Here is a 24,932-nt window from a genome sequence, read left to right as displayed (position 1 = left end):
GGTTTCTAAGAACTCCTCAAACTTCATGTTTGCAATATGCCCTAACAAAGGGACTTTCTCAATGGTTTTTTTTGCCAAGGTTTCTCACAGCTAGCACTAAGCTATTTAAGTGAAGAACTTTCAATAACGACAATCACACCTCACGGGTAGGATTTTTCAAGTAGGTAAGGTGAGGTGATTTTGGGAGAAATAACACCTTGAGCTTAAGTGAAAGCACCCTCTCTTTGCAGCAGCAAAATGGTGAGAAGGCCTTGAGTAGTGGCTCAAGAAGAAGCTGAGATTTTAGTAGACGATGGATGCTTGAATGCTTGAAAGCTTTGAACAAAGTTCTCTCTAGATTGCAAATGCTTCTCCAAGGTGTATGAAAGGGAAGATCCTCTTTTAAAGGCAATTCTCTCCTATGCTTGCAGCCATTGGATCAAATTTCAAGAGTTGATCTCTACCATCCATCGCAGCTCCTTTCATCCTATTTTTCCAAAAACCGTATTGCAAGCCATTGAAAAATGGTGGTCTATTCATGGATAGGCCTTCGGCCTCACCATAAGAATTAATATTTGCCATAAATTTCATTGATTATGATTTGTGGGAAGTTGTAGAGAATGGTCCTTATGTTCCTAAGAACTTTTGGGTGATGAATGGTAGATAAGGAAAAGAGTGAGTTTACTAAGGAAGATAAGAGATTACTTAGCCTAAATAATAAGGCAATCAACACTTTGCACATTGCACTTATTAGGAGTGAGTTTGATTACATAGCTCAATGTAAGAGTGCAAAGGAGATTTGGGATATGTTAGAATTGAAGCATGAAGGAACAAGTCAAGTGAAGGACTCTAAGATAAACATGCTAGTCACCGAGTTTGAGACCTTTAGAATGAAGAAGGGTGAGAGCATTAGGGAGATGTTTTCTAGACTTACTTGCATATGTAATGAATTAGAAGCTTGAACAAACCATATGAGGAAGTTGATAAGGTCCAAAAGATCCTTAGGAGTTTACCTAGGATTTGGAAAGATAAGGTAGTAGCCATTAAAGAGGCTAAAGACCTTAGGAAGCTTAAGATAGAGGAATTAATAGGAAGTCTAATGACACATGAGTTGGAGATGTCAAGATTAGATGAGGAAGATGCACCACCTAAGAAAAATGGCTTAGCTCTTAGGATCAATAGTGACACTAGTTCGGATTCTAGTGATGATGATAGTGAAATAGGGGCAGCCCTATTAGCTAAGCATTTCAAGAAGTTCTTGAAGATGAACAAACGTGGAGGATTCAAGAATAGAAAGGCTTTTAAAGAAAAGAGAGAGGAGAAAGAGAAAGAAAAGAGTACTTGCTTTAAGTGTGGCAAAGTAGGTCACTTTATGGCCGATTGCCCTAAGCTTCAAAAGAAGAAGCATAAGGAATATAGAGAGAAAGAGAAGAAGAAGGAAAAGGGAAGAAGGAGAAGAAGGCATTCAAGGCCACTTGGGATGATTCTTCATCATCATCTTCAAGTGATAGTGAAGAGGAACTCCAAGCCAACTTGTGTCTCATGGCAAATGAGGAAGAGGAAGTGTCCTCATCAAATTCGGATGAGATGGTAACATCTTCTAAACCTTCTTATGATGAGCTCTCTTGTGTTTATGATGAACTTTATATTGCTTATGAGAAATTGATGCATAAACACAAGCATGCTAAGAAAGAAGTTAGTAGACTTTCTAAAGTAGAAAAAATGCATCTAAATGAGTGTTGTGATTTGAAATCTAAATATGATGATGTATGTTTTTCACTTGATGCATTAGTTCAAGAAAATGAGGATTTAAAAATCAATTGAAAACATGTGTTAATTCTAGTAACATTGCATCATCTAGCAATTCACATGACTTAGATGCTTTGCATGCTAGGATTCATGAGCTAGAAGGTGAGTTGGATACATGGGATGATCATGAGTGCATTATTATGCCTAACTCTTCTTCTCTACAAAAAGAGCTTGATATGGCCAATGAGAAATACAATATGCTTGAAAAACAATTTTCAAAATTTTCTATGAGTTCTTCTAAATTGGATGAACTTCTTGCATCTCAAAGACATTATCTTGACAAGAGTGGATTAGGATATGATCCTATGAAACTTAAGGACACCCTAGAGGCTAAGGAGGCCACGGTCAACGTGAACAAAAATGGTACCTACCCCAAGGGTAAGGCTAATGTTCCTAAGGGAACTACACCTAGGAAGAGAAAGTTTATGTGAAGAAGGTTTGGGTGCCTAAAGGGTTGAATGACTTTGAAAAGAAAGCATATGTGATGAGAACTTTCAAAATTGATGCATATGCCTTTATTGCTACTAACCCCAAAGGATCCAAAGTTTGGATACCTAAGGTATATTAAACATGTGTTTATCTAGGTGTGCTTAAAATCCAAATCCGAATCATGCAAATGGTATTTGGATAGTGGTTGTTCTAGACACATGACGGGAGATGCTTCATTATTCACATCCTTTGAAGCAAAGAAGAATGGAGGATTTGTGACCTTTGGAGACAAGGTCAAAGGTAAGATCCTAGGCTTGGGATCCATAGGTAACTCTTCTTTCTCCCTTAGTGAAGTAAGATTGGTTGAAAATTTATCTTTTAATTTATTGAGTGTTAGTCATTTAGCCGATAAAGGCTTTGATATTCTTTTCAAAAATGATAAATGTTATGTGTTTGATGTTTATGGTAATGTTGTGAAATTAGGAAGTAGAAGTGGTGATATGTATGTAATGCATTTTGATGCTATGAAAAAATTCTAAAATATCTTGCTTGCTCGCTAAGGAATGGGTTATGCTTTGTATTGGCCATAGAAGATTAGGTCATATCGGAATGTCTACATTGAAAAAGTTGTGTGCCAATGAACTTATTAGAGGATTGCCTAAGTTAAATTTCAATGTTGAACATGTTTGTGATGTTTGTGTTAGGGGTAAACAAACTAAAGAGTCTTTTAAGCCTAAACTTGATATTAGTACTTCTAGGCCTCTAGAATTGTTACATATGGATTTATTTGGTCCTAGTAGAGTTAGGAGTCTAGGTGGAAAATACTATGCATTTGTTATTGTGGATGATTATACTAGATTTACATGGTGTTTGTTTCTTGTGCATAAAAGTGATGCATTGCATGCTTTTGAAAAACTTACTTAGGAGATTGCAAAATGAGCATAACTTAAAGGTTTCAAAAATTAGAAGTGACCATGGAGGGGAATTTGAAAATGCTAATTTTGATTCTTTGTGTGCTTCTTTTGGTATTAAACACGAGTTTAGTGCTCTTAGGAACACCTCAACAAAATGGGGTTGTAGAAAGGAAGAATATAACTTTACAAGAACTAGGAAGAACCATGTTTGTAGAATATAATCTTCCTAATATTTTGGGCCAGAAGCTACTAGTAATGCATGTTATGTGAGTAATAGACTTTAGCATTAGAAAAAGATTAAAGAAAACTCCTTATGAACTCTTGTATGGCAAGAAACCTAAAGTAGATTACTTTAAGGTTTTTGGTGGTAAATGTTTTATTTTAAATACCAAAGACAATTTGGATAATTTGACGCAAAGAGTGACATTGGAATATTTTTTAGGATATTCATCATCATCTAAAGCATATAGAGTATTTAACTCCAGAACTAAAATTGTGGAAGAAAGTGTAAATGTTAAATTCGATGATATGACCACACTTGCTCCAAATGTGCGTGTAGAAAATAAATTTTCAGATTTGGAACATCTTTTGAAGCACAAAAATGAAGGTACACATGGAGTACAATTGTTAGAAAAAAGATGAAGATGATGTCCCTTTGGTGGAGAACTTAAGGGAGATGAATATCTCAAATGAAAAAACACCACCAAATGAAGAAAGTGAAGGTGAACCCGAGGGAAATGAAGAACAAAATGAAGCTGAAAATGCTATGGAACAACCAGGTGTTCACAAATACAATGTGATGAAGTCTCATCCAAAAGAACTAATTATTGGAGACTTGCATCAAGGAAGGCAACTAAGAGCCCAAAATGGACTCTAACGGTCAATTCTAATCCTTTAAACTCTTTTGCCATGCTTTCTTTGGTAGAGCCTAAAAATGTACGTGATGCTTTGCATGATGATGATTGGGTGTATGCCATGCAAGAGGAGTTAGAACAATTTTGAGCGAAGTAAGGTTTGGACTCTTTGTCCTAAACCTAAAGACCACACCATTATAGGAACAAAATGGGTCTATAGGAATAAGATGGATGAAAATGGTAATGTAACTAGGAACAAAGCTAGATTAGTGGCCTAAAGATATTGCCAAGAAGATGGCATTGACTTTGATGAAACCTTTGCACCGGTTGCAAGGTTAGAGGCTATTAGATTATTGCTTGCATTTGCATGTTACAAAATATCAAACTTTTTCAAATGGATGTGAAAAGTGCATTTTTAAATGGTGTGATAAATGAGGAAGTTTATGTTAAACAACCTCCCGGATTTGAAAGTAAGAAATTTTCAAACCATGTTTACAAACTAGACAAGGCTTTATATGGTTTAAAACAAGCTTCTAGAGCTTGGTATGAAAGATTGTCTAAGTTCTTGCTTGAAAATGGTTTTCAATGTGGTAGTATTGATGATACTTTGTTTATTAAATACAAAGGTCTTGATATGCTAATTGTGCAAATATATGTTGATGATATTGTGTTTGGTGCTACATTAGAATCTATGTGTGAAGATTTTGCATTATGCATGAAGAATGAATTTGAAATGAGTATGATGGGTGAGTTGACTTACTTTCTAGGTTTATAATTAAACAAACCTCACTTGGCACTCACATTAGTCAAACTAAGTATACAAATGAGATATTAAAAAGGTTTGACATGGATATTTCTAAAAATTCATCCACACCTATTGGGAGTGAGAACCAAATTAGAATCCGACCTAGATGGTAATGATGTTGATCAAAAGAGATATAGATCAATGATTGGTAGTTTACTTTACTTGACCGTATCTAGGCCCGATATTATGTTTAGTGTTTGCATGTGTGCAAGATTTCAACGTAAACCTAAGCAAAACACATCTCATGGCCATAAAGAAGATTCTTAGGTACTTAAAGGACACACCTTCCCTAGGGTTGTGGTATGATAAGAAATCTTCATTTGACTTGCATTCATTTGTAGATGCCGACTTTGCGGGTTGCAAAATAAATAGGAAAAGTACTAGTGGTACTTGTCAATACCTAGGAAATATGCTCATATCTTGGTTCTCCAAGAAGCAAACATGTGTTGCTTTGAGCACTACCGAAGCCGAATATATGACTATTGGTAGTTGTACTTGCCAATTGCTTTGGATTAAACAACAAATGCTTGATTTTAATATGGAATTTTCAAACATTCCAATTCTTTGTGATAACATAAGTGCCATACATTTGTCTAAGAATCCTAAATATCATGGTAAAGCTAAGCATATAGACATTAGACATTATTTCATTAGAGATCATGTTGCTAAAAAGAACGTTGTGTTTGAACATGTAGAAGGGGAACATAATATTGCCGATTTGTTCACTAAGCCTTTAGCTAAGGATAGATTCATAAAACTAAGAAATGCATTGGGTTTGTGTGAAGCACTTTGAGTGCTTATTACTTGAATGCATATCCTTGTTTGATTGATATCCCAAGTTTGAACTCGAATGCTTATTATATTTTCTTGGTGATATGTGCTTATAAGCTAAATGTATAAATTGGTATGCATGATTGAAGGGGGAGTAACCTAGTGTCATTAGGAGGCCATGAGTTACTTAGTGTGATAGGCTCCAAATTGGGTCACTTAGGTTCTATTAGTTCTATTGGTGTGTTGCCATGACTATTTGTTGATGAGAACTAGTTTTGATATTATTTGAAACATGTTTATGGTCTTAAATCACTTTTGTGATAAAATCTCAAAAATGCTTATAAATCTTTTACAAAACTTGCATCAACCTCATAGTTCTCCACTTTTTGAATTATTACAAAAAGGGGGAGAGACATGATGATAAATTGCATTAAAATCATTTGCCAAAATGCATATATAGGCATAACTTAAGGGGGAGTGTATATGCCATGATTGGGAGAGAATAGATGTTAAAGTAAGGGGAAGCTAAGCTTACTTAACTAAAGTGGTATATGAGTTTCAAAATTGTTTTAAATTGATATCATTAAACATGATGATAAATTGCATTAAAATCATTTGTCAAAATGCATATATAGGCATAACTTAAGGGGGAGTGTATATGCCATGATTGGGAGAGAATAGAAGTTAAAGTAAGGAGGAGTTAAGCTTACTTAACTAAAGTGGTATATGAGTTTCAAAATTGTTTTAAATTGATATCGTTAAACTTTTTAAGGCACTTTGAATAGATATTAAATTCAATTACAATCAAATAAACATTTATATCATGCATCTTTTGTAATCATCAAAAAGGGGGAGATTGTTGGACCTATGGTCGTATATGTTTAATTTTGATGATATTATATCATTTATAAATGATAATGAAAACATTAAAGCAATATTTGATTTATATGAATTGAATTTAAATGACTATATATTTTTGAGATAGTGTTGGAAATTTTGTTTTGAAAATAAACATACATGGACTAAGTTAGAGCATCAATTTTCCAATTATCATATCTTAACCAACTTAGGTCCAAATGACTTGAAACTTGAACCACATGCACATGAAGGTTTAATATATGTTCTAGGACTATAATCATGAGAAATTAAGTGCATCACATATATATTTGGTCATATGCTTAAATTCCGCCAAAAACTAGGTTTTACCTAATTTTATGCATATGTGTTCTTTGTGAACGTGGTGAACCAAATGAACTCCGATTTAAATGAAATTTCGTGTGCATCTTAGTTTCATCACTATGAACATATTTGATTTAGTAAAGTTCAAGAGAAAATGTCATTTACACTGAGTTTGCAAAATGAATTTGAATTTACACTTAGAATTTATCGGTTTCACTATTAGTGATCTAATTGCTAGGTTGAGTGACCAAACGATTTCTGATTGTTATGAAATTTTACATGGACATTCTAATACATATAAAATGATTTATCATGCAGTAATATGAATTTTCTGGGTTGTTTTTCTAATGTAATTAACTTATGCGCTCTATATGAAGCTCTTTGAGCTTACATGCAATTAGGGAGTTCTACCTCCTATTTCCTTGTAGGTTAATCATCATTGTGGTCTCATATGGCTCAGAATTCAGTATGTTCAAGAGTGGTCGAAGTCCTGTTTCTAAGAATGAGCTTGGAGCTCTAGGAAACTATGAAAAATCCTATATTTGTCAACTTTCCACTAAGGCATTTAATCAAGTTGAATGAATCCAACATTGAGGCTATTGGTTGTGATCTTCATGGAGATACAACTCTTTTCAAACATGTGAGACAAACCTTGTACTCTCTATCTTTAGTGATATATTCTTGTTTGACATTTTCACTCAAGACATGTGCTACCAAGAAAGTTAGGTTGGTGCAATCAAACAAGATCCTTGACTAAGAGATCACTTTTGAAGTTTTTGATTCAAAATAAGGGACAAGATGACATAGTACAATCTACATCCATGGTTGAGAATTAAAGAGAGTTTGAATGGTCAAGATTTGAAGACATACATAGATCAAATGGTTGTGCATAAGACAACTTTCTTGCTTGCAATTTTTGACTTAAAAAAGGGAGCATGTGCAACGTCTATATGCTCTATGGTGGAGATTTGTTTGCTCAAATCATCAATGATCAAGAAGAAGCTGAGATTTTAGTAGACAATGGATGCTTGAATGCTTGAAAGCTTTGAACAAAGTTCTCTCTAGATTGCAAATGCTTCTCCAAGTTGTATGAAAGGGAAGATCCTCTTTTAACGGCAATTCTCTCCTATGCTTGCAGCCATTGGATCAAACTTCAAGAGTTGATCTCTACCATCCATTGCAGCTCCTAATCTTGGTCATTGATGATTTGAGCAAACAAATCTCCACCATAGAGCATATAGACGTTGCACATGCTCCCTTTTTTAAGTCAAAAATTGCAAGCAAGAAAGTTGTCTTACGCACAACCATTTGATCAATGTATGTCTTCAAATCTTGACCATTCAAACTCTCTTTAATTCTCAACCATGGATGTAGATTGTACTATGCCATCTTGTCCCTTCATTTTGAAGCAAAGACTTCAAAAGTGATCTCTTAGTCAAGGATCTTGTTTGATTGCATCAACCTAACTTTCTTGGTAGCACATGTCTTGAGTGAAAATGTCAAACAAGAATATATCACTAATGATAGAGAGGACAAGGTTTGTCCCACATGTTTGAAAAGAGTTGTATCTCCATGAAGATCACAACCAATAGCCTCAATGTTGGATTCATTCAACTTTGATTAAATGCCTTAGTGGAAAGTTGACAAATATAGGATTTTTCATAGTTTCCTAGAGCTCCAAACTCATTCTTAGAAACAGGACTTCGACCACTCTTGAACATACTGAATTCTGAGCCATATGAGACCACAATGATGATTAACCTACAAGGAAATAGGAGGTAGAACTCCCCAATTGCATGTAAGCTCAAAGAGCTTCATATAGAGCGCACAGGTTAATTACATTAGAAAAACAACCCAGAAAATTCATATTACTGCATGATAAATCATTTTATATGTATTAGAATGTCCATGTAAAATTTCATAACAATCGGAAATCGTTTGGTCACTCAACCAAGCAATTAGATCACTAATAGTGAAACCGATAAATTCTAAGTGTAAATTCAAAGTCATTTTGCAAACTCAGTGTAAATAATCTTTTCTCTTGAACTTTACTAAATCAAATATGTTCATAGTGATGAAACTAAGATGCACACGAAATTTAATTTAAATCGGAGTTCATTTGGTTCACCACGTTCACAAAGAACACATATGCATAAAATTAGGTAAAACCTAGTTTTGGCGGAATTTAAGCATATGACCAAATATATATGTTATGCACTTAATTTCTCATGATTATAGTCCTAGAACATATATTAAACCTTCATGTGCATGTGGTTCAAGTTTCAAGTCATTTGGACCTAAGTTGGTTAAGATATGATAATTGGAAAATTGATGCTCTAACTTAGTCCATGTATGTTTGTTTTCAAAACTTAATTTCCAGCACTATCTCAAAAATATATAGTCATTTAAATTCAATTCATATAAATCAAATATTGCTTTAATGTTTCATTATCATTTATAAATGATTTAATATCATCAAAATTAGACATATAGGACCATAGGTCCAACATAGCCCACTGAAGTTTGGCGAAGGACCAGTTCCAGTTTAGCTCAAGTCCACTTAAGATACACCTAATAGGGCACAGGTATCAAAAATAACGGTGCGATATGTTTTTTACTCTTAAGAAAGTAAAGAGCACTAGTAAATGAAGGACATAATAAAAACTGTTGTTGGAATTACCTTTCGACTCTAAGAAGATTAAGAAGTGTTTTGTGTATCACAGAAGGCTTGAGAGATTTTTGTCTTTTAATCTTAGGCATTCGTATCTATAGATCCTCGCATATGTGACCACAACTTCTTATTTCTTTAGCTTTTGAAAGGGGTTTGAACTTCATATCCACCATCTTAAATTTATACTGGGCAACTTATAATTCTGGTTGTAGGCATGGTTTTATTGGTGGAATCAATAATGGTTTTCTTGGTGTCGTCACATCTCTGTTTCTAATTGCAGAATGTACTGGAAATCTCCAGACGAGGTAGAAAGCATGGGTGACCAGCAGGCTATGTTCATGCTTTTTCCGTATGTCCCTTTCATAATTAGTCTTGCTTGATCAAAAGCAGATTGTTCCTCCAAATTTGTCCCGTGATTCATCTGATGGTGATAAACAACGAACAAAGGTAATATATAGTAGCATTGATAGCTCAATTCTTCATTTTTTAAATTCCATCCTTGGGAGATTAGTGCTCTTGATTCACCAAACTAAAAGTAATATCTCCAGTATATATGATCATCCTTCTTCGTCTCCAATTTGTCAAAGATACCTTTTACTGTTAGGTCTTAAATGTTATGGTCCACAACCTCATTTGCAATTAATAAAATTTCTTGAATATTTTTTCCCGTCGGTCTACGCATGGTACACAGGAACTTGTTATAGCCCCTTGGATATTTTGAGCCTTCTAATGAATACCTTTGATTTTGAAATTTAGATACTACTTAGAATACCAATTAGGCAGTAGCCTTTGATGTTTTATGCTCTTGGTTTCTTAGGGATGGGGTTGATTCAAATGAGACTGCTTATTCTTGACAATGGGTAATTGAAAAATGTGGAAATGTACATGATTTTATTGTTGAACTTAATATCGTTCGAGTTGTAATGATATTCCCAAATTCAAATCTAAGTTGTATTTTTTTCCCTTATCTTTTGTTCATGCAAGCATGCCCGATTTATTTCAGCTGATGATTGCGTCCTATAACTAGGTCAAAGGGGTGCACTCTTTATGAGATGCATTCCCTATTTGTATCAGCAGATTTGGGTTGGATTGGTGTCTATTTGTATTTGGGGGAGTTTTTATATTGAGGGTACCTTTGTGTCTGTTGTACATCTTATACTAAAATTGATAAAGGACATCTTTCCTTGAAAAAAAGGTTTTCTTGATGTATTGTCTCTGTTTTCTATAGGAGCGTGTTTTGCGAAGCTGAAGATGAAGGAGACACTGGCCGGTCTATAGCCAGCGAGGCAGATGCTTGCCCGTGTCTCCTTCAGAACGAATCTTGTTTTATCAATAGAGAGTTCTTCCTCGGTTCAACAAAGGTAATTTATGATAGCTTTAGTAGGTCTGTTCTTTGGTTATTTTTATCACAGGATTCACTGCCTGGGGTGATATGGTAAGGTTTTGTGGTTTTCGTTTGTCCGGGAGGTATTCAGTTATTCTCCTTGGTAGGTCAGTAAGGCTACTCTTTCGCAGAGTCAGCACAGGAAAAAAACGTCCCGAACTTGATTTGGGCCTCTTTCAACAGTATAGTGGGCTGAAAGGCCGATTTGGTTCAATTTATTTGTACCATTAAACTTCTGATCCAAGCCTTCTTTATTTGGGCCTCCAGCTCAATATATTTAGGACGAACGCCCCATTTAATTGGGCTTCACGTAGGTCATCTTGGATCTGAAGCCTATGCCATTTGGGCTTACGATTAAGATTTGTTGGGCCGAATTGAATGGAATCTTAGTTGGGTTTCATATCAAATCTCAGTTGGGCTTGATAACAAATGATTTGGGCCGCCTTATTTTGTTTCCGAACCCCACTATATTTGAGCTAACCGCCTAATTGTTTGAGCCCATTGAATTTGGCCAACTAGCTTTTAATCCGAAGCCTACAAAATTTGGGCCTGCAGGCCAATTATTTAGGCGTGAAGACCATTAAGGGCCATCTTGGATCTGAAGCCCACGCTATTTGGGCTAACGAACTAAGATTGTTTGGGGCGAAAGCATCTCTCAGTTGGGCTTCTATTTGAGCTTCATAACAAATGATTTAGGCAAAGGGCTTAATTACATCCTAATGCTTTGAGCCATTTAATTGTGTCCAGATGAGTTTAGATCCAAAAGTACATAATATGGGCTTGCAGCCCAACGAATTTAGGCCGAAAGTCCATTTAAGTTGGGCTACACAAAGCTCATCTTGAAACCAAACCCATTCTATTTGGGCTAATGAATTAAAAGGACATTTGGTTGACATTTGAAAGGGAGGAATGAGAAGAACTGAGAGTGAAAATTACTTATTTTCTCGTTTGATTGAGTTTGAAATGATGAAATCCTAAACTCATTTCCTCTTTATGGAGATTAACCAAGCTCGTTAAAATGATTTGTTAATCTCTATAAAAGAGAATGAGTTTGATAATAAGAAAACAATTATATCCGTTATTGAGAAGTAATCAAAATCATTAAATTAATCTATTCTTATTTTTATTTATAAAAAATTTAGTAGTATAGAAATTGTATAATTATAACACTCATACTCATCCTTCATTTTATAACAAATATGATAATGTTCATCTTATACTCATCTTATATTCATTGAATTAACAATCGCCCTGTACGATTATTTTGTCCAAAAATGAATCTTAGATGTATCAAATTACAAATTTCTGTTAGGCCTGTATCAAATATCAGTGGGGCTTCATAAAAAATGATTTGTGCCACCTTATTAAGTATCTGAAGTCTAAACCCCACTGTACTTGAAGCTACCAGCCTAACGCTTCGAGCCATTTTTAAATTGGGTTTCACAAGTAGCATAGAATTTGGGCTCGCTCATTTTAAATGTCAAACCCAATACATTCAGTCTTTCGGTCAAAAAGCCCACCGTGAAAGTCATACGTTGTACGTTAACTTTTAATCAGGCGAACGTTACAAAATGGTGATACAGTCATCTTCAGGCACTACATATCGAGCTTTTTAATATTGAACCTACGACCCGAGAAACTGAGTCCCGAGGACCGAATACCTACGAAGCTAATCCATTGGATTTTTTTACTTCAAACTTAGGAACGGAACCAAAACAGATACACTGAAGGAATTTTTTTAATTTGATGGGACTTTTTGGTTTTTTGTTTAGGCTCCGTTTTAAGATGTTGATGAATCGGTTTTTGGCTTTTTTATATAAAAAATTAGGTTTGAAACCAAAATCCGGAAGAAAAATTACACTTAATAGAATATAATTTATATATTATCATATAGACATAGAATATTACTCTCACAGTATTAAATGTACCAAAACCGAACCAAATCAAAAGTGCGAATTCTTTTACAGGGTACGGTTTTATGACATTCAGTAATTCTTCTACAGGGTTAAGTTTTATGACATTCAGTTTCCTTTTGGTTGGAACCGAAGATTTTTTATTTTATCAAAACCGACTATTAGTTTAAACAATCTAACCAAAAAGGCATATTTACCTGTTCAGATTTCGAAGAAGCTTAAATGAAATGACATATTATTTGTCATCACCCTCAGTTATAACCACTCCTGCACACAAATAGCAGGTGCAATAAAAACCAGTCAAAATAATCCAAAGAAACCACCATGCACGCTAAAATCAACCAATATGACAATAAAAACGATTGCAAAAGGAAAGGCTAGCGAGGCTCTACCAACGGCCCCAATTAAGGACAAAACACCAAATAATCCTCAAGTTCCACAAACTTCGAACCCTTCATAAAAAGATACCCCACAAACCTAGCATATTGCTTAAACAAAGAGAAGACACAGTATCAATTATCTAAAATACGAAAACAGAGAGAACAGTTAATTGCCAGTGTACACAAAATAAGGGGTGCTCCATGCTCACATCACCAATAATACTACTTTGGTGTGTCAAGGAACTAAGGAAGTTGCAAAGGTTTGTTGCATTGGTCCTTTGGTCTAGGGGAGTTACAATTGTCTCAAATGTTGCACACTTTTATCATTGTATCTATCAGAAAGAGAACATTTGTGTATCCAAAATATTTCAACCAAATAAAAATATTGCAAATTCAGACCATCTCAAAAGTATATGTATTGGCCCGACATGACAACTGACACAATCACATCGCTGAATAAGTGTATCCATAACATTTCAAAAGTTTCTGTAACAGGCATCATTATAGCTTGAAAACAAAGCCCTTTTCCCATCTCTATTATTTACTAATCTAGAAAGAGACCATGAAGAGTAGTTCGTTAATTTGAACACAAGTTCCTGGGAACCACAGGACCTACAGAAACCCAATATATACAAGAAACTCTACTAAGGCACCAGGGGGGAGCAACATTTGAAGAGCTAAGTAGCCAAGAACGCGCAACAAAACTTTAGTTTTTTGGCTATATTTAAATTTTAGAGTTCACGTCTTGATTCATGGCCTGATACTAAAGATGGGCCAACTCTTTGAAATTATAGACATGGGCCTGGCATTAAAACATTTCTTAGACCCAAGAGCATACAAAATTTATGGGAGCAAAAAAATACTTCAAGGGGCAATTACAAATATCAAAAGCAAAGTACCGAAAAATATGAAATATTAAATGCAAAGTATCAAAAAAAAGAAAAGAAATTTCCCCTCCCTTCCCCCCTTCCCTCAAAAAAAGAAGAGGCAATCAAATCCGTTACTGAGCACAGTAAGGGGCAAGAAAATAATATGTTACCACTCGACATTGGCGAGGTGAGGATCACACCACACCATTTTATGATTAGCAGGAACATAAATTATAATCAGTGAATATCACACAAATTACGAAAGAAAAAGGAGTCACACATTTGTGAGACTTTCACAATCGACAGGAAAAGACATCACAATCACTGGAGGAATCACAAATGTCTTAGACGTCTATGTGCAGCTGCTTTTCAGCATGTGCGCATAAAAGCACATTTCAGACAACAAAAGAATAAACATCATCAAGAAACGCAAAGAATACTCATGTTGAACCAAGCAAAACTTTTTGAATTCACGAGCACAATGCTGGGATTTCAACTAGTTGGAAAACCAGAAAATTCAGAACAAATAGATGCTTGTAGTAGAAACATGCAGATTTTATAATTTTCAACAGAACTAGACCAACTATGGTATTCAGGTTAGACAGGACTACAGTAGAATTCTTTCTAAGTTACTATGGATCATGGTGCAACTACTGGTCACTAAATTGAAGCGAGTTCTGGCTTTGTAAAAGAATCACTTAGGAGATGGTCTCAAGTATTACCACGTTGCAATATACTAAGTCTAAACAAATCTACCAACATTTAATCATCAAGTGCTACGAAACAGGACTAAATTTTAAAAAGCAACAAACATGCAACGAGATTTTACATGATATTGATACAAAGTGGAAGATTGCATATATATTTAAAAAAAAAAATTCACAAATCAATACATTGAGTACTTCAATAGCATAAGACTAAACAGCTCAAGCTCATTAACACTAGCAAGCATGAGACCAATAGAACAAGATACAGACCATCTAACCTAATTACGTAAAGCTACCGGCACTGCACCAAACAAAAACGATAGAAGAAAAACGACAGAAGCACTTATTAGTGACAGATCTGAAGATAGTGGACTTACATGTTACAAGATACAAAACACACGCAGAAGATTTACGGCACCGGGATTGTAAATCCGTCATCACCGACGACAACTAGGTTTTGCCTGTCATTTCTCGAAAGGAACTTCGCTGAGATAGAAGAGTAGAAAACGAAGAGATCAGATATCGATTGAGTAACAGCATAGACTAAAACAGCACAAGCTCATTAACACTAGCAATTACGAGACGCTGAGATAGAAGAGTAGAAAACGAAGAGATCAGATATCGATTGAGTAACAGCATAGACTAAAACAGCACAAGCTCATTAACACTAGCAATTACGAGACCAATAGTACGGGACCAATAGAACAAGACATAAATCTAAATTGCGAACAGAGTGAAGAAACATAGATCTAACCTAATTACGAAAAACTACGGGCACCGCACAAACAAAAACGACAGAAGAAAAACGATAAGAGCAGTAATTAGTGATAGATCTGCAGATAGTGGAGATACAAACCACGCAGAAGATTTGTGGCTCCGGGATCGTAAAGCCGTCATCACCGACAACAAAACTAGGTTAGCCTGCCATTTCTCGAAAGAAACTTCGCTGAAATATAAGAGTATAAAACGAAGGGATCAGATAGCAGAGAGTGATCGAAGAGTAGAAAACGAAGGGATCAGATACGCTAGAGTGATCGAAGAGAGCCATCCATGAGAGAGAGGCGTCGAAGGTCGCAAGAGAGAATGAACAAAGAGAATTTCTCCGCACGCCAATTTCTTGCTCCCAATTCGCACCGTTAAGTTGCCCTTTTACGACATGTCCAACGAGCAACAATGACCCTGTGTTTAGCGTTAATTACGATGCTGACACTCCTTTTTCTTTCTTTTTTTACATTTTTTTTTGAAACAGGCTTATATGGATAAATTCATCATGTTAAATCTGATCAATTTAAATCAAAACAATTGGTGCTTGTCAGTAATAGGTAGTTCTCCATCCTTTAAACAAAATCTCTATCCATAAATAATAATAATAATTTTTTTTTAAAAAAAGCTCCATTGCTTTTCAAAGAATATTTAGAAGTGGGGCACTTGCTCAAAACGATGTCGTTTGCCCAGACAATTTCTTGAGCCGGTGCTCGCTCTGTGTGAAATATCTGAGTCCAGGCGTCCTCTCCGGCCACTCTCTCAGATGGAGACGGCGTCACTGAGTCATGTTGTCTTCGCAGGTAATCATAGACAAACAAATCGAAACCCCCAATTATTCCCAATCCACAAGCATGTAAGAACAAGAAGGATTCATCTCCAGTGCGGTCGTTTTGGACTTGGTGCTCTTAATTTCTCCAAACAATCCAATTTTTTTCGAGGTACAGCTTTTATTGAGAAATTATTTGCTAATTAAAAGTACGCAGAACTTCATGTGTGTTTGTTGATTATCTTGATAATAGGCTCCGTGCGTCTCTTTTCTTCCTTTCTCAAAGATGATGGTAGTTTTTGAATTTGTGAAAGGAATTGATGGGAAGCTATATAAAACAGTTAATACAGTGAGGAATTTGATGCACCACACTGTCTGGTTGTTAAACAAGCTGTTCTTCTTTTGTTTGCAAACAAAGACCCATGCCTATTCTAGTTTCATGAAGCATGTACTTTTGTTGGATACTTATGTTAGGACATCAGAATTTCTTCACCTATATTGTTTTTCTGCAACTGGAGGTTTGGGAAATTATTTTGCTGATTAAATTGAAAAGTTTCTTTTTGTCCCTTTCATTAAGAATTATTGTCCATTCATATCGCTTTTCATGTAGTTCCACAAGAGACTCGATAATCGCTTGATTGGTGCACTATGTAATGAGCATTTGTTTCAGATTTTCAGGGATATGCAAGACCGTTGCGTCTCTTACCAGTCTCAGAAGCAAAATTCTGCAGAGAAGTCATAGAAGAGAATATTCCACACACATCATTTAGTGGGGCTGAATTTCGGTGGTCATACAAGGTTGAGCTACAGACAAGTAGTATGTATGGCTCCGGTTTGAGCAACTTAAACGCTGGAATAATCTTATGCTTTATAGATCAGAATGGTGACTCAATATTGCAGAGGATTCCTTCAGCTTCAGCAACTCTTTATGCAGAACTAGAGGACGTAGTTGGTTCTGATGCTGACATTATCCATTTCCAAGGCGGTTCCATTGATTCATTTACCTTTGAAGGACCTAAACTAGGTCGAGTTGATGCTCTTTGGGTCTGTGTTGAATCAGGTTAGTCTTTAAGGAAAATTTGTTGTTCTGAAGATGTTATTCAATGTTTTCTGTCTCAACTGCGGAGAATACACGAGAAACTAGTATACATTATTGCTTAAAGTGTAATAAGCTCTTGGCATGAAAAATCATTTCCTATATTTCTTTCAGTTATTCTAGTTGGATTGATATAGGATTGCAATTATCTTTTTAAGATGACTTGTTTCTTTAACTGCAAGACTGTTAATTAACTGAATATTTGATAATGCTCAGCTAGATGATTGTATCGATGGCCAATTTTTACGCTTTGTTTTTCTATAGGTCAATGGAGACTAGGCGGTGTCAGCTTGATCATCATTAGTGCTAGTCAAGCCTTGAAGGAAGACATTGATGCTGGAAAGATTCAGTATATTGGCTTCGAGTATAAATTTGAAGTTGACGATTTATTGCTTGGAGAGGGAAGCAACCTATCGATGGTGGAACTTAGACCTTGCCATGTTTCTGAAATATCTGGTGATGATCCATTTACCCTGCTGAGTAGAAAGACCATTTCCCAATTAACATCATTAGATAGTTTCAGCATTTCTAATGAGGAAAGCATGAAAGAGTATGCAGATTTAAAGTCATCATTGTTACTCTACGATGCCATGCTTATTTCTACCGGTACAACTATTGCAAACTTATCTGCTGGAGACAATGCTGCTTTTGCATTCTTACTTGGCGGGATTGGCGGATTTCTTTATTTGTTGCTGTTGCAGAGGTCCGTCGATGGATTGCCGGTTCCACCATCAGATTCTGATAGACCAAGTGGGTCTGATCAACAATTTGGAGGATTCAAGAGCCCATTATCAGGCATAGCATTGGCAGTAGGGTTCACTTTGCTAGCAGTGAGATATGGTTCGGGAGATGTTTCGATGACATTGACGCCAAAAGATCTCTTGGTTGGTATGATGGGATTCATAGCATGCAAAGTGGCTGTTGTTTTGGCAGCATTGAAGCCCCTCCCACTCGGTCCAAAGGAGATTAAGTGAAATACATTGTTCCTTTGGTTCATCTGCGTTATTGATAGAACGATAGATGATTTGACTCTGGTTTGGGTCCCACAGTAATATACAACTATATAAATGTATATATATGTTCGACTTACTAAAAATACATTCACATTTAGAATTACTCGTTTGATTTCTTCAGAGCTTCACCACTTTTTCATTACGTAATCCAAGTAATTTTTACAATGACACCACGAATGCTCCATTTGCTTCAGGAGAATTTCCTATACATATTTTCATTAAACATAAAGATGACCGATTGTTCGCTGAAAATTGTACATATGTTGCTTTGGCAAGGCCAGCTCCGCTGCTTCCCCTTTGTGGAAAACTCAACCAATTCAAATAAACAATCAAAGCAACGAAGCCTCACCTGCCCATCTTACATGTATCTTGTTGCCCAACCACTACCAGAATGTAGTCTTTAGATTTAAAATACCTGTCGATGAGTAAAACAGTCGGTGGATACCATGGCTACCAAGAATACGGTAACACTGAGGTCGATTTCCTCATAGGAAATAGTCAGGAGTCCTCCGGGTCACATCTGGCTCTCCCCTCCTAGGAGCCGGCTCAAACTGCAAATTCATAAAGTTTTTTGAATATTTTCAAACTTCTGATGCCTAATATTGCCCACAGACTAGTAAAAATGAGAGGCAGGGAGAAATAAAGACCTGGATAAATGTGTGCCCCTTGCAGTCATCAACTTCAAGGATAGAGGCCATGTTTCCACATCGATAACAGTAGTTAGGCGCACTGAATATAGTTACCACCTTTTGTTCCTATCAAAGAAATGCAGAATTGATTGAATTAACCATCCAACCAAGAAAATATGAAAGAGCATCCAGAGGGAAAGGTTGTAGTTACATGACCCCAGTTGTATCCTTCCATGACCAATTGGTGAGCCCTCGCAATCAGCTTTAAGTTATTTGCGTGATTAAATTGTTCAGATATATCCTGCAAGAAGAATAAAGATTAGCAGACCAGGAAAGTGCACAATGATTCGAGGCTGCAAAAAACAAGATTATGACAGTGGAGAAAGAGAAAGCCACTACCTGGCCAAAAGTATATCCGGCACCTCTAGGTGAGATACCCCAGCCACAACGATCATCTGGGTCAGACCAAAGAAGGTCACACATTGGACCTTCATGAGGTACTTCTTGCACGCGGTCAAAATTACGTATGTTATCAAGGGTTTCAATGGAAGGGGACAATCCACCGTGGAGACAAAATATTTCTGATTCAACCTTTACAAGAAAAATAACACCATGTTAACATACAAATCCCTACTAGAGAAACCTGATTCCCATTGGACTCTGTGGCCCAAGGTCGATCCCCACCACTTGGGCCACAAAAAAAGAAATGTAAAGTTACAAATTCCTGATTGTTCTTGTTCTCTCTTCTTTTCTCTCCACATACCAGCATCCAGCAATACTCTCAAGTCTCAATTACATTGTCAGAAATATTAAAGAACAATAAATAGATGCCATACTAACCAATGCTGTTAGTGGAAAATAGTCAAAGAGATCGGTGAAGATCTTCCACACATTGGCATTGCCATACCTAGAAACAAAACAGGACACATCAGTCCCTATTGTCAAGCAAGAATGTCTTTCGAAGAACTTGGGCTTTAGAAATCTAAAGTAACATAACATCAATTCTCAGTTTCCTTAATTTTGTTATCCATGTCATATACTGTAATATCAAAATACATAATAAGTCCATCCCAACCAAACAGATTGATGAAAGGAAGTTCATCACAATCGAAAAACATTCCAATAATATAATAAAATAAAATAAAAAGCGCCAATGTGTGTCATAGATATACATACATGGTTCTAAAGTATTGACAGCAACAACTTGAATCTACAAAGAACTTTCACCTTCCTTGCTCTGAAAATATTCTACAGCAAACCTCTTCCTATCAAGTCTTTTATTCTATTTTCTTCTTTATTTGTTGCTTCATAATACGCGAACATATGGGCCAATAGTAAAGTTGCAAGAGTGCAACCTAGAGGTTACAGGTTCAATTCTGGAAACAACCTCTCCACATATTATGTGAGGGGTAAGGTCTGTGTTTATCTTGCATGTCCCCCACTACGGAAGCCTTGTTCACGGGTGTTGTTTACGATTTGTGCTACTGCTTCATAAGGGAACCATTCTTGTAATTACGCATAACTTATATACAAGAGCTTCACTTTTTTTTTTTTCATTCTTTGCAATAAAAATGAAAATTACAAGCTAAAATAAATATTACCTAGGGCTTTACAACTTGACTTGCAGACAATAGTAATATCTTCATTACATAAAATGGTAAACCTAGAAAACCAAGAACTCAATGAAACTCACTTCCTCAGGCATTCATCATAGAACCCATATACTTGAGTAATCTGCATTGCAAAGTATAAAGCAATAATCACTATAATCAAAATCAAATGCTGTTATAAAAAAAATTTAAAATATGGAAAAGATAAAACTGTAGTGCAGCTGCAAAATGATAATACAACTTTGCACCCTGATGATTAATGAAGAACAGGCATAAAGTTTTTTGATCTTCAGCTGATCAGTAAATAGTTCCAGGTTGACAAGAAGAGAGAATAAAGAATTGAGCAGCTATTCCACAAAAAGTCCCAACCTAACAATCCAAGCATACCTGACGACTTTCATGATTTCCTCTCAGAATAGTAATCCGTTGAGGATACCGCACTTTCAACGCTACCAACAGCTGAATAATTAAGTTTGTCAGTACCACATGAAAATTTAAATCCTCAACCAAACGATAAAATAAAATGTGAAGACACTCCGGTCTGTTCCTACAAACATCTCAAGAGTAAAGACAGAACAACAGTGTACCTTACAGTTACGGGATTGCTCAACTTTGCATACAATCTAACCAATAAAATAAGAACATGACCAAAGACATGGGGGATAAACAGAGTAATTGAAGCTTACCGTTACAGTCTCAACAGAGTAGTAGCCACGGTCAACATAGTCTCCCATGAACAAATAGTTTGTATCTGGGCACTAACCAAAAAATAACGAAAAAAAACTATTAGTAGTGGAACAACAAATCTTGATATTCCATGAGATAACCAAACAGTTATATCACTCAAGATTAGACAAGGTAAGACAGGATGCAAGAACAATTCAAAAACAACCCAGAGAAAGAAGCTCCAACTTTTCAAAAGATAAAACATATCAATTTCGGAGTAGCACATCAGATCCATTTTAAAATACCACCGTTTTATATCAAAGTAAAAAAACCTATACATTTTCAAACTCCAAATGAACAACATACGAAAATAGAAAAATTGATAAAAACAATAATGAGGGCCCATGACTGAATGCTATTGCGATCGTCAGTATATACACCATAGATTACCCTTAATATAAATTATAAAGGCCTCTAAATTTGGCCAGGGAAAAAATTGCTGAGTAAAAAACTAGAAAACCAAGGAAAGTGAGTATACAAACTCATTTCTCTCCCACAAATCCATGTTACCACTATAAAACATTGGCATTGGTTCCCACAGTACTTAGAAGCCCAAGTGGCTCTCCCAAGTCCCAATAATAGAAATGAAAGACTTTTCTTTCTTCTCAATTGATTAACGTTTCTTTTCCAATTTTCGGGGATAGAGATTCTAACCCCTACCTTGAGGGAACATTGGTGAGGTACCAACCACTTGAATTATGGCTCCTCATGAATTGGAGTGTCTAACATTGAGTATGCATTCCTACAGAAATATATGGCCTATGCTCTCATGACTTGCATAATTTCAGGCAGTGATCCATTCTAACACATGCATAAAAGTAAAATACCTATTGCTTCAATAGGATAATAATTACCTTCCCTCCAATGCGAAAAAGCTCAGCAAGATCATGAAATTGCCCGTGAGTATCACCACAAATTGTAACAGGGCTTTTCACCGGCTGAAAGTAAGAAAATGAAAATCAATTACACTTGAGTTCAAAATACCACATCAAAAATAAAGCATGGCTACACTGAAACTTACAAAACACCTATTGAAGAATTTATACATGCGAACTTAAGCGCAAGCAAAGAGGACTGGGAAGCAAACCTGAACATTGCTTTCTTCCATTAAAATCTCCTTAGCCTTGTCACACAATACCCTAACCTGAAAAAACATAGATAAATGCAAACATGAGCTTAAAAACATTGCACGATGTAGATGCAGAAATAGAAGTAGATGAGTTACTACAAAAAAGAGAAAAAAAAATAACAGAAGTTTTATTAAACAGTTCTCTAGACTTCAGACCTCAGAGTACAGAACCACTATAAGGATCAATGCTTCATTTAGAAATACTGAATGCAGTCAATAGATCCCTCAAGCATTATAGATGATACATTACTGCCTATTCAAGACTAACAGATCCACACGCATCTGCACATCCACCCACCATCAGCAGTATATATTGGTACTTCAACATACTTGAGCAACGAACACAAACCCAGAAAAGACGACAAAAAAAGCCTCCAATTTGCCTAGGTAATCCAAAGAAGACAAACCCGCAATTCCCATCTAACCCATCCCAAAAACCATGAGTTTCATAAGCAGAAATGACCACAAAAATTAAATGGTAAACTTTGGGGAAAAAAGACAGACCTATGATGCCCCAACTGGAAATTCATTCCCCCAATCCCAATCACCCCATTAAAAAATTATTAAAAAAACTATATCGGTGGATTAAGCTTAGTTGTCAGCATCTTCAACACAATAAACAATAATTGAACATACAGTCTGCCTTCTTACAGGGATTTAATCAGCTCAACCCCGTTCAAATATATGCTTCAATATGATTTTAACATAGTTCTTGGACATTGGCCAATTATGAGCAAAGGAAAAGTAAAAGGAAAAAAAATCAATCTGAATTGCCCACAAAGAACACCTCAAGTACCACAGCAAACACATGATGGCACATCCAGCACCCCCACTTAATAGGCTAGAGTGTCTATCTCACTTCGGTTGAGCTGCCATAAAGAAACAAAGTGTACCTGGGTTCCAATTTATTGGAACTGGCTCCATCTTATCCCAATTTGTTAGACCAATTTATCGCTTAAAAAATTACAAAACTCAAAGAAACCACAGCTGGCTGTCTACATAGCATATTCGTGAACGGATCTGATAGAATCATCAAAATTATAAAATGAACTACATGACGCCTCCAAGCTCACGCCCAGATCCATCCTAGGAAATCCCAATTCAGTCAGAGAAACGGATTACACACGCACAAACCAAAACCACACAAGAAAATAATAGCTATCCTGATCCAGCCTCCAGGTACTCTAAGAAAAGAAACCGATAGGAACATACGAAGCCCCAAATCCCACCATATAATGAACAAAGCTAAGCCCAGATAACCAAAGATATAAAGAAAACGAACCGAGAGATTGTGAATCGTACCTCTTGCTCCGACAGGGGCTTGCACTGCATGAGCTGCGAAATCTGCTCGTCCAGGTTTCCATGAGAGTTAGATGGGACCGAATCCAAACTCATCTTCCGCTAATACTCCAACAACAGATCGAGATCCCTTCAAATTCCGTAATCCTAAACCTACACTCCACGACCACTAATCCCCAAGATATGTAAAAAAGCAAGCCCAATATTTCTCTGAATCTCTAGAGAGAGAGAGACTGAAAATCTAGAGATATATGGAGTTAGAGAAACAGAGAAAGAGGAACAGTGGTGGAGAAACCGATGTATTTTTTGAGAGAACAGCCACTGCTTTTTTTTTTTTTTTGCCCTTTATTTGGTTTTTGTAATTACAAATTAGGAGTTGTGCACATTTTCATTCTATTGGATCGACTTTGTTTAATTGGATTAGGCAGAGGCCGAACTTTTAAAAAATTGGATTGGGCTATGCCCAAAAGACTTAATTGGCCTTGATTTGGTTGTATTATGTTTTGATGGTCCCCATCTAAAAGTTAATTCTTGCTAATTAAGAACTATGTTAAAATAAGGATGATTTCCCATTGTCAGCCAATTTGATTTTTCTTCCTTTTATAGGCAACTTAATTTCATATACAATAAGGATGATTACATGAAATTGAAGCATAGTGTCTCCCAACAAATTTTCCGTTCGTAAGGGTAGAAAAACAAACATATATTTTTCTTATAAGGTGTAGGGTTGAGAAACATATATTAATTTCCTAAACTACTAATGATATATCATGAAAAACAACCAAACTTTTGCAAAAAATCCACATTTTAATGGTAATTAATTAAAGTCAATGCTTTGTACTAAGACTAGTCTCTTTGAATAACACAAAGAAAATCGCATTAGCCAATTTTTAAAATTTCTTTTAAAATTTTGTTTACAATCGCATAAACAGTACAAAAAAGGTATTGAACGAGTTTGGATTGTTTTTCTCAAATAATATTGAGAAATATGTTTGTACTCACTTTGTAGTTTGAATTCAACATTGAACATATGTATGCGTAATACAATCGATTACCTTGGTCAGCCTTGAACTTCTTTTCCTTCTTTTGTCCATTTTTTTTTTTTTTACAGATTCGACGAATTTGATTTGAAAAAAAAAAAAAGAAAAAGAAAGTGAGAAGAAAATAAATAGAAAAGAAAGAGGGAAAAAAAAGGCGCACAAAAGAGGAGAAAGAACTAGTATTTAATTATTTAT

General features: G+C 35.8%; 2 protein-coding genes and 2 long non-coding RNA genes across 4 annotated transcripts; 2 read left to right on the top strand and 2 right to left on the bottom strand.

Moving 5' to 3' along the window:
* Nucleotides 1-9,144: 9,144 nt before the first annotated feature.
* LOC119996399 lies at nt 9,145-11,032 on the top strand. The gene is made up of 2 exons (XR_005467854.1): nt 9,145-9,858; nt 10,640-11,032. It is a non-coding gene; the product is annotated as an uncharacterized LOC119996399 (long non-coding RNA).
* A 1,618-nt stretch (nt 11,033-12,650) lies between these two features.
* On the bottom strand, nt 12,651-15,678 carry LOC119996325. The gene is made up of 3 exons (XR_005467838.1): nt 15,521-15,678; nt 15,042-15,150; nt 12,651-12,975 (listed from the first exon to the last, which is right to left on the bottom strand). It is a non-coding gene; the product is annotated as an uncharacterized LOC119996325 (long non-coding RNA).
* A 399-nt stretch (nt 15,679-16,077) lies between these two features.
* On the top strand, nt 16,078-18,391 carry LOC119997320. The gene is made up of 3 exons (XM_038844250.1): nt 16,078-16,367; nt 16,866-17,255; nt 17,556-18,391. The coding sequence occupies exons 1-3, from the start codon at nt 16,193-16,195 to the stop codon at nt 18,263-18,265; spliced, it is 1,275 nt and encodes a 424-aa protein (XP_038700178.1). The 5' UTR covers nt 16,078-16,192; the 3' UTR covers nt 18,266-18,391.
* A 25-nt stretch (nt 18,392-18,416) lies between these two features.
* LOC119997321 (serine/threonine-protein phosphatase PP2A-2 catalytic subunit-like) lies at nt 18,417-24,048 on the bottom strand. The gene is made up of 11 exons (XM_038844251.1): nt 23,701-24,048; nt 22,357-22,413; nt 22,124-22,207; nt 21,230-21,301; nt 20,931-21,002; nt 20,627-20,667; nt 19,774-19,840; nt 19,333-19,524; nt 19,145-19,234; nt 18,952-19,059; nt 18,417-18,855 (listed from the first exon to the last, which is right to left on the bottom strand). The coding sequence occupies exons 1-11, from the start codon at nt 23,791-23,793 to the stop codon at nt 18,790-18,792; spliced, it is 942 nt and encodes a 313-aa protein (XP_038700179.1). The 5' UTR covers nt 23,794-24,048; the 3' UTR covers nt 18,417-18,789.
* Nucleotides 24,049-24,932: the final 884 nt, after the last annotated feature.

Source organism: Tripterygium wilfordii, chromosome 4 (genome assembly GCF_013401445.1).
Source record: "Tripterygium wilfordii isolate XIE 37 chromosome 4, ASM1340144v1, whole genome shotgun sequence".
Classification (NCBI taxonomy): domain Eukaryota; kingdom Viridiplantae; phylum Streptophyta; class Magnoliopsida; order Celastrales; family Celastraceae; genus Tripterygium; species Tripterygium wilfordii.
The sequence above is the reverse complement of the archived record's forward strand: the minus strand, read 5'-3'. Positions and strand labels throughout refer to the sequence as shown.

Bases quoted from the DNA above. Each gene is read 5' to 3' on its own strand.
- LOC119997320 (XM_038844250.1), top strand. From the start codon at position 16,193: ATGGAGACGGCGTCACTGAGTCATGTTGTCTTCGCAGGTAATCATAGA. The intron at 16,368-16,865 runs GTACAGCTTTTA...CATTTGTTTCAG, and splicing joins ACAATCCAATTTTTTTCGAG to ATTTTCAGGGATATGCAAGA. The intron at 17,256-17,555 runs GTTAGTCTTTAA...GTTTTTCTATAG, and splicing joins TTGGGTCTGTGTTGAATCAG to GTCAATGGAGACTAGGCGGT.
- LOC119997321 (XM_038844251.1), bottom strand. From the start codon at position 23,793: ATGAGTTTGGATTCGGTCCCATCTAACTCTCATGGAAACCTGGACGAG. The intron at 19,841-20,626 runs GTGAGTTTCATT...TTTTGTTTCTAG, and splicing joins TATGATGAATGCCTGAGGAA to GTATGGCAATGCCAATGTGT. The intron at 19,235-19,332 runs GTAGTGGCTTTC...TTCTTCTTGCAG, and splicing joins CCGGATATACTTTTGGCCAG to GATATATCTGAACAATTTAA.